General features: G+C 47.5%; 2 protein-coding genes across 2 annotated transcripts in view; both read right to left on the reverse strand.

Moving 5' to 3' along the window:
• LOC116984964 (histidine ammonia-lyase-like) overlaps positions 1-8,653 on the reverse strand; it is a 304,733-nt gene extending 296,080 nt beyond the window's left edge. The window contains exon 1 of the mRNA XM_033039325.1: positions 8,299-8,653. Coding sequence (XP_032895216.1) covers positions 8,299-8,539 — 241 coding nt within the window. The 5' untranslated portion in view covers positions 8,540-8,653. The remainder of the gene's footprint in view (positions 1-8,298) is intronic.
• Positions 8,654-11,943: 3,290 nt separating this feature from the next.
• Positions 11,944-12,502, reverse strand: part of LOC116984965 (histidine ammonia-lyase-like) — a 76,485-nt gene continuing 75,926 nt past the window's right edge. The window contains exon 18 of the mRNA XM_033039326.1: positions 11,944-12,003. Coding sequence (XP_032895217.1) covers positions 11,944-12,003 — 60 coding nt within the window. The remainder of the gene's footprint in view (positions 12,004-12,502) is intronic.

The raw sequence follows: 12,502 nt of genomic DNA on the forward strand, positions 1-12,502 counted from the left end.
CATCACAGCAGAGATTGGGGGTAAAATTCACACTGCACCAACCCCAATAGTCTGTTGACAGATACACGTTACACTGGCTGCAGTGGGGAATGGCCGATGTGGGGGGGCGCAGAAAACAACAAGGGACCATTGGGGACCATGATCAACACTTTGTAACTGTGTCGGTGCCCTATAGGTGGCGACTCTTTGCATACCTTGTGTATGTTATCTAAAACAAAGGAATAAACGGCGATATGTCACATGCGATAATAAAGTATCAATCAATCAATCAATCAAAAGAATGTTCAGACATGAAGTAGATCTTAACAAACTACGGGGAATTAATGAGAAAAGTCTCTGATTTTTCAGGAATAACTTACTTGAGCTTATTATGCGGGATAACAATCCGGGCAAATTTCCCAAAGCCAGTTGTTATTCCGTACACAACTGAAAGAGAGAAAAGTGCAAAGATATTTCCCCCTCTTTACATTGTTGGCTGTGCCCTGCGATCACGGACTTGTGGGGGGGGAGGGCGGTGAGGAGGAAATGTCAGCTTACTGAAGTTGGTCGGGAATGTAAAGAGTGAGATACACATTCCCAACTTCCAGGGGGACTCATATTATAATGATGGGTCTACTACCATCATCATTACGGGCGGCACGGCACGGTGGTGCAGCGGTAGAGTTGCTGCCTTACAGCTCCAGAGACCCGATTCGATCCTGACCACGGATGGTGTCTGTACGGAGTTTGCACGTTCTCCTTGTGACCACGGGCAATTTCCCCGGGTGCTCCAGATTCCTACCAGATTCCAAAGACATACAGGTTGTAGGTTTGTGTTAGTGTTACGGGGATCTCTGGTCTGTGCAGATTTGGTGGGCAGATGGGCCTATTTCCACACTGCATCTCCTAATTAAACTAAACTAAGTCGGATACTGCTTATAATCCGACAGTATGGGGAAGTACAGTACTGACATACAGTTTCTGCACTTGTCATTCTTTTCCATTCAGCCCACCTTTATTTTCTTTCACAATATTTTCCAGAAGTATTCTTGACTGTTTGATTTTGTCTTCAGCTTCTGCAGAGATCTGTGGTAGAGGACACATCAAATGCTGTCAGTCTTCATAAGATCATGGGTCATAGGTAATAGGAGTAGAATTAGGCCATTCGGCCCATTAAGTCTACTCTGCTATTCAATCATGGCTGATTCTCTTGCTTTCTATCTATCTCTGCCTTAAATATATCCACTGACTTGGCCTCCACAGACTTCTGTGGCAATGAATTCCACAGATTCACCACCCTCTGACTAAAGACACTTCTCCTCATCTCCTTCCTAAAAGGAATTTAATTTTGAGGCTACGACCTCTAGTCCCAGACTCTCCCACTAGTGGAAACATCCTCTCCACATCCACTCTATCGAAGACTTTTGCTTTCCTGTTCGTTTCAATGCAGTACTCCCTGATTCTTGTAAACTCCAGCAAATACAGGCGCAGTGCCGACAAACGCACATCGCAGGTTAACAGTGACTGTGTGGTTATAGAAAAGCAACAGGGAGATATTGTGAACTCACCTTGATCTTGTAAAGTCCTTTTCCCAAACGAACTAGTTCTTCTATCGTTAAATGATTTCCATCTAAATAAATGCACTGAAAGATTGCATTTTCCTTTAGATTGTTGGGTTAGCACGAAGTACATCAGCGGCTAACTTTCATATCGGGTTGACGTACGACCTTCAGTGAACTTTCCAAATTGTAATACAATCGAGCCATTTACAGTGTGCAGATAAATGATAAGGGAACATTTAGTGCAAGGTAAAGCCAGTCCGATCAAGGATAATCCGAGGGTCACCAATGAGGTAGATGGTAGTTTGGGACTAGTCTCTGGCTGTAGTAGGATGAGATTCAGTTGCCTGACAACAGCTGGGAAGAAACTGTCCCTGAATCTGGAGGTGTTTTCAACCTTCTATTAAAATGCGGAAAGAGTGTATTAACACATTTAAAGCAATGACTCCGGTCTTCGGTAAAGATTGTAAATTGTCTCTAGTGTGTAGGATAGCGGCAGTATGCGGGGATAGCTGGTCGGCATGGACTCGGTGGGCCAAAGGGCCTGTTACCGTGCTGTATCTCTAAAACTAAAACTAAAGCTCCAGCCGTCACTGTTTCTGTTTCAGGTTTAAGGGAGGGACATATAATATTCACCCGCAGGTCTGTATCAGGATAGAGTAACTATTAGAAATATTGGTGCACATTAGGATGGATGAATCTCCAGTCTAATGGGATCTATCCCAGGATGCCAGGGAAAGCAATGGAGGAAATCACAGGGACTCTGATGGAGATTTTTGCGCCTCCATAAGCCACGGGTGAGGTACCAAAGATTAGAGAATATCTAATTTAGTCCCCTTGTTCAAAAAAGGCAGCAGGGATAAGACAGTCAAAGAGTCATACAGTGTGGAAACAGGCCCTTCATCCCATCTTGCCCGTGCCAACTCGCATGCTCAATCTACACTAGTCCCACCTGCCTGCATTTGGCCCATATCCCTCTTAACCAATCCTATCCATGTAGGGCCCAAATGTTTTTTTTAATGTTGTGATAGTACCTGCCTCAACTACCTTCTCCAGCAGCTTTTTGTATATATCTCTCGTTTTCCTTTCCCGTGACTTTCAGTCTGAAGAAGGGTCTCGACCAGAAACGTTACCCGTTCCGTCTGTCCAGATATGCTGGCGGTCCCGCTGAGTTACTCCAGCTTTTTGTGTCTATCTTCAACTACCTCCTCTGGCAGCTTGTTCCGTACACCCACCACCCTTTGTGTAAATAAAGTAGCTCCTCAGGTTCCTATTAAATATCTCCCCCCCCCCCCCCATCACCTTAAACCTACGATGCATTGAAACCTACGAGCATGGAAACAACAGGCCAGTAAGTCTTACATAAGTGGGCAAGTTCTAGGAGAAGGATACAATTTGTGTTCACCTGGAAAGACAGGGACTGATTTATCAGCAATGGATTATGCAGGGGAAATAATATCTTACAAACCGAGGTTTGAGTTTATTGAGGAGGCAACCAAAACCATTGATGAAGGCAGAGTGGTGTAATGGTTTGCATGGACTTAGAAGGTTTACAAGGTTAATTCCCAGGATGGCAGGACTGTCATATGCTGAGAGAATGGAGCACCTGGGCTTGTACACTCTGGAGTTTAGAAGGATGAGAGGGTATATCATTGAAACATATAAGATTGTTCAGGCCTTGGACACGCTAGAGGCAGGAAACATGTTCCCGATGTTGGGGGAGTCCAGACCAGGGGCCACAGTTTAAGAATAGGAGTAAGCCATTTAGAATGGAGACGAGGAAACACTTTTTCTCACAGAGAGTTGTGAGTCTGTGGAATTCTCTGCTTCAGAGGGCGGTGGAGGCAGGTTCTCTGGATGCTTTCAAGAGAGAGCTAGATAGGGCTCTTGAAAATAGCAGAGTCAGGGGATATGGGGAGAAGGCAGGAACGGGGTACTGATTAGGGATGATCAGCCATGATCACATTAACCATATAACCATATAACAATTACAGCACGGAAACAGGCCATCTCGACCCTTCTAGTCCGTGCCGAACACATAATCTCCCCTAGTCCCATATACCTGCGCTCAGACCATAACCCTCCATTCCTTTTCCATCCATATAACTATCCAATTTTTTTTTAAATGATAAAAACGAACCTGCCTCCACCACCTTCACTGGAAGCTCATTCCACACAGCTACCACTCTCTGAGTAAAGAAGTTCCTCCTCATGTTACCCCTAAACTTCAGTCCCTTAATTCATTTCATACATTGAATGACGGTGCTGGCTCGACTGGCCAAATGGCCTACTCCTGCACCCATGTCTGTTGTCTATGGACTTTGGTATGGCTTTGCAAAGGTCCAAGGTGGTCCAGGAGGTTAAGGCACAAAGTTGCGGACCACCGTTCCTGGATCATCGTTGCAGGCTTTCTCTTGCTCTTTTGATATCTTTCCTTCATTTGTTGTTTGTACCTTTTCATACCTATAGTTTCCCTCTCCCCTCACTCTCAGTCTGAAGATGGGTCTGAATTGTTGATCCAGTACACAAACGTGCCAGAACCTTGTAGAGGCACAAAAAGCCGGAGTAACTCAGCGGGTCAGTCGGAATCTCTGGAGAAAAGGACCAGGTGATGTGGAGCCCCTTCTTCACACTCAGAGTCAGGATGGGGGGAAACAAGAGATATAGAAGGCACGTAAACAAATGAACGAGAGATATGCAAAACGCAACGATGATCAAGACAGGTAGAGCCCACAATGGTCCAGTGTTGGCTGTGGGCTAGATGATAACGTGTGATACAGACAGTGAAACTCAACAGGGCGACAGTGAAATTAGTACGATGATTAGAGTGGGGGAGGGACAGAGGTACTTTGTTGGATGGATGGATGGTTTGGGCAACTTGTGTCAAAATCACCCGTTTCTGTTTTGCTCGTCTCTGTGATCTTACAGTTTCCAACAATATTTGTCCTTGAAGAGCAAGATAGTGCCTGACCCCAGCACATGACGGATGTGTTTGGAAGGAATGGACTTTAGCCCAATAAAGCCAACCTTCTCTGCCCAGCTGCTCACACTAAAACCGTGTGAAGTTCATACCTCAAATGTTATCTTCATCCATTTCATAACCTCCCAGCTCACTCTCAGACCCACATTTATGGAGCTGTCGGCACGGTGGCGCAGCGGTAGAGTTGCTGCCTTACAGCGCCAGAGACCCGGGTTCAATTCTGATTATGGGTGCTGCCTGTACGGAGTTTGTACCTTCTCCCTGTGACCGCGTGGGTTTTCTCCAGGTGCTCCAGTTTCCTCCCACACTCCAAAGACGCACAGGTTTCTAGGTTAATGTACTTCTGTAAATTGCCCCTAGTGTGTCGGATAGAACTAGTATACAGGTGGACACTGGTCGGAGCGGTCTCGGTGGGCCAAAGGGCCTGTTTCCACGCTTTCTCTAAACTAAAACTAAATTAAACAGTCAGACCCGTGTTTCGACCATTCTCAAGTCATCCAATATCCTTCATAAATTTGTACAAAACCCTGCTTCCTGTTGGGTAGATAGGAACTGCAAGTGCTGGTATATACCAAAGATAGACACAAAATGCTGGAGTAACTCAGCAGGTCAGTAGGATCTCTGGAGAAAAAGGTTGGGTGGCTGTCTGAGAATGGATCGACTGGGCTTATATTCACTGGAATTTAGAAGGATGAGAGGAGATCTTATAATAACATATAAAATTCTTAAAGGATTGGACAGGGATTGATGCAGCAAAAATGGTCCCGATGTTGGGGGAGTCCAGAACCAGGGGTAAGAATAAGGGGTAGGCCATTTGAGACTGAGATGAGGAAAAACTTTTTCACCCAGAGAGCTGTGAATCTGTGGAATTCTCTGCCTCAGAAGGCAGTGGAGGCCAATTCACTGGATGTTTTCAAGAGTTAGATATAGCTCTTAGGGCTAACGGAATGAAGGGATGTGGGGAGCAAGCAGGAATGGTGTACTGATTTTGGATGATCAGCCATGATCATATTGAATGGCGGTGCAGGCTCGAAGTGCTGAATGGCCTACTCCTGCACCTATTTTCTATGTTTCTATTTCGGAAGAAGGGTGCCAACCCGTAACGTCACCATCCCTTTTTTTCTCCAGATATGCTGTCTGACCCACTGAGTTATTCCAGCACTTTGCGTCTGTCTTCTGCTTCCCAGTACTGGTCCCACTCCAAGCCTCACTGAGATCACACATCCTACCCGACCAAGTCTTGGCTCCTGGTCCCCAATGCATTGAACCCCAAGCCATTCTCTGAAGACACCACCTCCAAACCTCACAACCCCCTCCCATATTGAGACTCTCCAGTTAAATGTCTATCAGGCTACCCTTTTGAATCACCTTTTTTACCTTTTTTTATAACCTTTTTAGAGTTCCCTTTCCTGATGTCTCACAGCCTTAAGGAACCTTCTCAAGATCCAATGCTTTGAGCAACTTAGCCATCTCTCCTTAACCCCAACCATGAATTCCTCCCATTAGTTTTTATTCCTTAAATCCATGTCCCCCCCCCCCCCCCCCCCATTTCTTGGTGATAGGAGTAGTGTCGGAGCGAACTGCAGACGCTGGTTTTCACCAAAGATAGACACAAAATGCTGGGGTAACTCAGCGGGACAGACATCATCTCTGGAGAGAATGAATAGGTGCAATCAGCCATTCCTTCTCTGCCTGTCCCACTGAGTTACCCCAGCATTTTGTGTCTGCCAGAGGTTGGTGTTGGACTCACGTGAATGTGAGCACTTGAATGCAGCGACGTGAGTGGTATATTGCTGCCTTGAGACCCGGGTACGGGTGCTGTCTGTGTGGAGTTTATACGTTTTCCCCAGTGTGCTCCTGTTTACTCCCACAGTCCAAAGGCGTACATGTTTGTAGGTTGAGTATCTTGGTATCATTACAAATCGTCCCTATAGTGTGCGTTAGGATAGTGTTTGTGCGCGGGGATCACTGTTAGGCATGGACTTGATGGGCTGAATGGCCTGTTGCCGCGCTGTATTTGAAATCTAAACTAATCACACTGATGACACATTTATAAAGCTGAGATTGGCAGATTTAGGGTTTCAAAGGTGATGGGGAAAAGTTAGGAGAATGTCACTCAATCTCCATTCAGAACCCAGGAAAACAGGGCTGAGAGGGTAAGGTAGATCAGCCATGAATGAATGGAGTAGATGGGCCGAATGGCTTAATTCTGCTCCTAGAACATATGAGCCTGGCCTGTGTTTCCCCAATCTTAGCCACAACCACCAAGCTCCTCCATTCCCCCCACCCCACGACCCCCCAAAGACAGACGTACTCACCCACACTTCTGCCCCATACCCTCTCTCCTGTACACACAGGGACAGTGATTGCCTTATACCTCATCACACCTCGCGTCTCCCTCTCCCCTCCCTCTGGCTGATGACGTGTCGCGACACAATGGCGCTTTGTGATATTCCACTTGGGCAGCTCACACCCCATGTGGTATGAATATTGACCTCTCTAACTTCAGGTAACCCTTGCTTTCCCTCTCTCCCCATCCCAGTTCTCTGACTAGTTTTACTGTCCTCCTGATTGAATGTTACTTCGTGAGTCTCCCCATTGTGACCTCCCCCTAGTTAACAATCAACCATTCTACATTTCCCTTGACCTCTCGTTTTGTCCCCTTTGATCCCTTACATTGTCCCCTTTGATCTCTCGTTTTCACACCGCAGCCTTCCATATCTCTGTCTCCATCTCCCCTGACTGTCTAAAGAAGGGTCTCGAGCCGAAACGTCACCCATGCCTTCTCCCCTGAGATGCTGCCTGACCCGCTGGGTTACAGCAGCATTTCGGGGTCTATCTTCGGCGATGGACTTTAGCCCAGTAAAGCCAGTCAGACAGTCCCTGCGCTGCCGCCCGCACTGGACTGGCCCACATCTCACACCGCGACCTCCCACCCACCCTGCCCGTGTCACGGAGCCCAGTCCCCGGACCCCGGGCTAGTGCCCACCCATGGCCGGAGTGTGGCCCCCCGGCCCCCTGCTGCTCAAGGATACCGGTGTTCGGGCATCCACTTGCTGAAGTCCGGGGACACGGCATCATCCTCCAGCACTGGGGGGAGACAATGTGCAGGTTATAACCATATAACAATTACAGCACGGAAACAGGCCATCTCGGCCCTTCTAGTCCGTGCCGAACACTTACTCTCACCTAGTCCCATCTACCTGCACCCAGACCATAACCCTCCATTCCTTTCCCGTCCATGTACCTATCCAATTTATTTTTAAATGATAAAATCGAACCCGCCTCCACCACTTCCACTGGAAGCTCATTCCACACAGTTACCACTCTCTGAGTAAAGAAGTTCCCCCTCATGTTACCCCTAAACGTTTGTCCCTTAATTCTCAAATCATGTCCTCTTGTTTGAATCTTTCCAACTCTCAATGGAAAAAGCTTATCCACGTCAACTCTGTCTATCCCTCTTATCATTTTAAAGACCTCTATCAAGTCCCCCCCTTAACCTTCTGCGCTCCAAAGAATAAAGACCTAACTTGTTCAACCTTTCTCTGTAACTTAGGTGTTGAAACCCAGGCAACATTCTAGTAAAACTCCTCTGCACTCTCTCTATTTTGTTGACATCCTTCCTATAATTTGGCGACCAGAATTGTACCCCATACTCCAGAATTGGCCTCTCCAATGCCTTGTACAATTTTAACATTACATCCCAACTTTTATATTCAATGCTCTGATGTATAAAGGCCAGTGGGGGCTGCGGGCGAGGATGGGTCCCTCCTTACTCACCCACTTCCACGAAGTCGTTATTCTCCAGGACCTCTGCCAGGGCGTCGTGAGGGTCGAGCAGCGCCAGCCCCTGGCACCGACGCACGGTGAAGGCGGCTTCCTCGCTCAGGCAGCCGTAGCCCGGCTTGTTCATGGCGTAGCGGCGCAGCGCCTCCCGGCCCAGCCAGTCCACGCTGGCCGCGCCGTCCCTGCTCGGCACCAGCAGCCACTCGTCGCGGACATGCACCGTGTAGCGGGACATGGTGCCGCCGCCCGCCAGCCCTCGGCCGCTCCTACCTCTGGCCCCGAGTCCACAGCGGCCCCGTCCACAGACCCACCCCCCCCCCCAGCCCACAGCGTACAATGTCCACACCCCACCTCCCCCCACACACAACTACTATCCAACCCCCAGCGATGTCCATCCACTGTCCTGTCTCTGGTGCTGCACCGCCACCATGTTTGCAGGGGAAGTGAACGGGGACTGGTGGCGGGAAGAAGGTGAAGGATGTGCGATCTAAGAAGTGGTCCTTGCAGAAAGGGGAAGATGGGGAGGTTGTGTGGTCACCTCCCCACATTCCCACCCACCCAACCATATCCACACTCTTTCTCCATTCACCACATAACGCATGGGCGGAGTAGACTTGATGGGCCGAACGGCCTGATTCCACTACTATGTTTTATGACCTTATGACATAACTACCTCCGCATGATCTCCACCACGCAACTGCATCCACATGGACCTCCCCTGCGTGGATTTAAAGCAGTGGTAAAAAAGAGAGAATCTGATGGTACAATGTACCACTCCCCCTCCCCCCACCCCTCCCATCCCCCGCCCCCGCGACCTCAACTCCCCCAGCGCAACTGTAACCCAACACTCCCCATCCCTTCAACTAACTCCACAACCTCTTCGCCTCTCCCACCTCCCACCACCCAAGCATCTACTTCACCCTTTCATCCCACTCCATCTTACACACCTCAATATCAACTGCCCAGCGTTCACCACTTGCCCCTCCCAATAGTTTATAAGTGATACGAGCTGAATTAGGCCATTCGACCCATCAAGTCTACTCCGCCATTCAATCATGGCTGATCTATCTTTCCCTCTCAACCCCATTCTCCTGCCTTTCTCTATACCCCCAGCACCCATACTAATCAAGAATCTGTCAATCTCGATAAAGATACCCATTGACGGCCTCCACAGCCTTCTGTGGCAATGAATTCCACAGATTCACCACCCTCTGACTAGAGAAATTCTTCCTCATCTCCTTTCTAAAGGTATGTCCTTTAATTCTGAGGCTATGGCCTCTGGTCCTAGACTCTCCCACAAGTGGAAACATCCTATCCACATTCAATCTATCCAGGCCTTTCACTGTTCGGTAAGTTTCAATGTGGTCTACCCTTCATCCTTCTAAACTCCAGCGAGTACAGGCCCAGTGTCATCAAATGCTCATCACGTTAAGACGATCATTCCCGGGATCATTCTCGTAAACCTCCTCTCGACCCTCACCAATGTCAGCACATCCTTCCTCAGATATGGGGCCCAAAACTGCTCACAATACTCCAAATGCGTTCTGACCAGTGCCTGATGAAGCTTCAGCATTACATCCCTATTTTTATATTATAGAGTCTTAGAGCCTTACAGCACAGAAACAGACCCTTCGGCCCAACCTGCCCCATCTACACTGGTCCCATCTACCTGGCCCATATCACTCTAAACCTGTCCTATTCATATACCTGTCTAAATATTTCAATAGTACCAGCCTCAACTACCTCCTCTGGCAGTTCATTCCATACACCCACCACCCTTTGTGTGAAAAGTTACCCCTTAGGTTCCGAATAAATCTTTCCCCGTTCACCTTAAACCTGTGTCCTCTGGTTCTTGATTCCCTTACTCTGGGCAAGGGACTCTGTGCATCCACCCGATATATTCCTCTCATGATTTTATATACTTCTATAAGATCACCCCTCATCCTCCTGCACTCCAGGGAATAGAGTCCCAGCCTGCTCAACCTCCGCCCGTAGCTCAGACCCTCGATTCCTGGCAACATCCTTGTAAAGGATCTACTTTCTATCACCCAAGAGCTTGCTTTGCCCACACAAGCAAAAGCCCAGCCCCTGGACCTTGCAGGACTGTCTGATTGTGGCTGCTTCTCAAATCTGCATTACTGCTCGCCCAATAATTCAAATCAATAAATTTATAGAAAATGCTGGGATTTTAGATTTAGGATTCAATTTGTTCCAATCACATTAAAAATGATCAGTGGTTTGCAACATTGATTCCACGATACATTTCCACCTGTAACATTGACTGAAATGTGTAAAGATTCATGTTTTATTAAGGATTAGCTCAAATAGAACACCAGCGCACAAATAAACAGGCCTTTGCTCACAATGCCTTTTAGGGAATAAAAGGACAATGGCAGAATCAGCGAATAGGGAATCAAATGAGGAGAGCATCTTCACCAGGTCTAAAGATTCCTTCCACCCAGGTGTTCCAAGGTAGTGAGGCTCCAAATGAAGTGCTGGCTGTAACGTGTTGTTGCACACCTGGATCTCCACAAAGTCTTGGATAAAGTGGTCGGCACGGTGGCGCAGCGGTAGAGCTGCTGCCTTACAGCGCCAGAGACCCGGGTTCGATCCTGACTACGGTGTTGTCTGTACGGAGTTTGTACGTTCTCTCCGTGACGTGCGTGGGTTTTCTCTGGGTGCATCGGTTTGCTCCCACATTCCAAAGACATAAAGGTTTGTAGGCTAATTTGCCGGTAAAAATTGTAAATTGGCCGTAGTGTGTGTAGGATAGTGCTAGCGTACGTAGTGCTCGCTGGTTGGTGCGGACTTGGTGGGATGAAGGGCCCGCTTCCGCACTGTATCTCCAAAACTAAATGTTCAACATGAAAATACAAAGTTGTCAAAAAAACTAAATAAACTGAGCAGAAGAAACTGGATGGATGAGGGAGGGCACCAGAGAGCATTGTTGGACTAGGACCCTTACAGGGGAAAATGTCCCACATCCACCACTGTGGATTGAGAAATGTGATACATGTTGGTCAGAATCAAGGACAAGTGATGCCCAGGTCCTAGTAGATTCTAAGCTGGATCTAGGTTTGGAATTCAGGCGTCCAAATATTTGATTAGTACTGGGTGTCAGGGGTTGTGGGAAGAAGACAGGAGAATTGGGTTAGGAGGGTGAAATAGAGCAGTCATGATTGAATGGCGGAGTAGTCCTGATGGGCTGAATGGTGCACGGTGGCGCAGTGGTAAGCTGCTGCCTTACAACGTCAGAGACCCAGGTTCCATCCTGACTATGGGTGCTGTCTGTATGGCGTTTGTACGTACACCCCGTGACTGTGTGGGTTTTCTCCTGGTGCTCCGGTTTCCTCCCACACTCCAAAGTACAGGTTTGTAGGTTAATTGGCTTCTGGAAATTGTACATTGTCCCTAGTGTGTGTAGGATAGAGTTAGTGAGCGGGGATCACTGGTCGGCGCGGACTCGGTGGGCTGAATGGCCTGTTTTCACGGTGTATCTATCTCTAAACTAAACTAAACTATTTCTTCTTTGCTCTGGGGTGGAAGGTCTGCATTCCACCATCATTTTTTAAAGGTTTTAATCACATTTATCTCCCACGCAGCCATGTCTTGTTGAATGAGGATTAACAAGGCTGATGATTATTGTGGGGCGTGAGCTAGTTTGTAGAGTTGCATGTACGGCTGTACAGTTTGCCACACCTGTAAACAGAAAGCACAGTGGATCATAGTTCAAACAACATTGAGAATCACTTGTGAATCACTTTGCTCACCATCTGACTATGGGACAGAGCTGATGGAGTAAAACATTGGTATACGCCGCACCCATAAATTCATAAGTCTTAGTAGTAGAATTAGACCATTCGGCCCATCGAGTGTACCCCACCATTCAATCATGGCTGATCTATCTTTCACTCTCAACCCCGTTATCCTGCCTTCTCCCCATAACCCCTAACACCCGTAATAATCAAGTCATGGGTGTTTAATTGGCAAATACACTAGGAATTGAACAATAACATTCTAACTTGCTGCAGCTTTATAGGTACATTTACTGTTGGTTTGTTTTTATTTGTATGTGTGTATGCATTTGTATACATATGTGTGGGTGCATATGTATATCAGTATATATACTGTATGTACTGTGTGTATATATGTGTGTGTGTGTGTGTGTGTGTGTGTGTGTGTGTGTGTGTGTGTGTGT

The sequence above is a fragment of the Amblyraja radiata genome, chromosome 21 (assembly GCF_010909765.2).
Source record: "Amblyraja radiata isolate CabotCenter1 chromosome 21, sAmbRad1.1.pri, whole genome shotgun sequence".
Lineage (NCBI taxonomy): Eukaryota > Metazoa > Chordata > Chondrichthyes > Rajiformes > Rajidae > Amblyraja > Amblyraja radiata.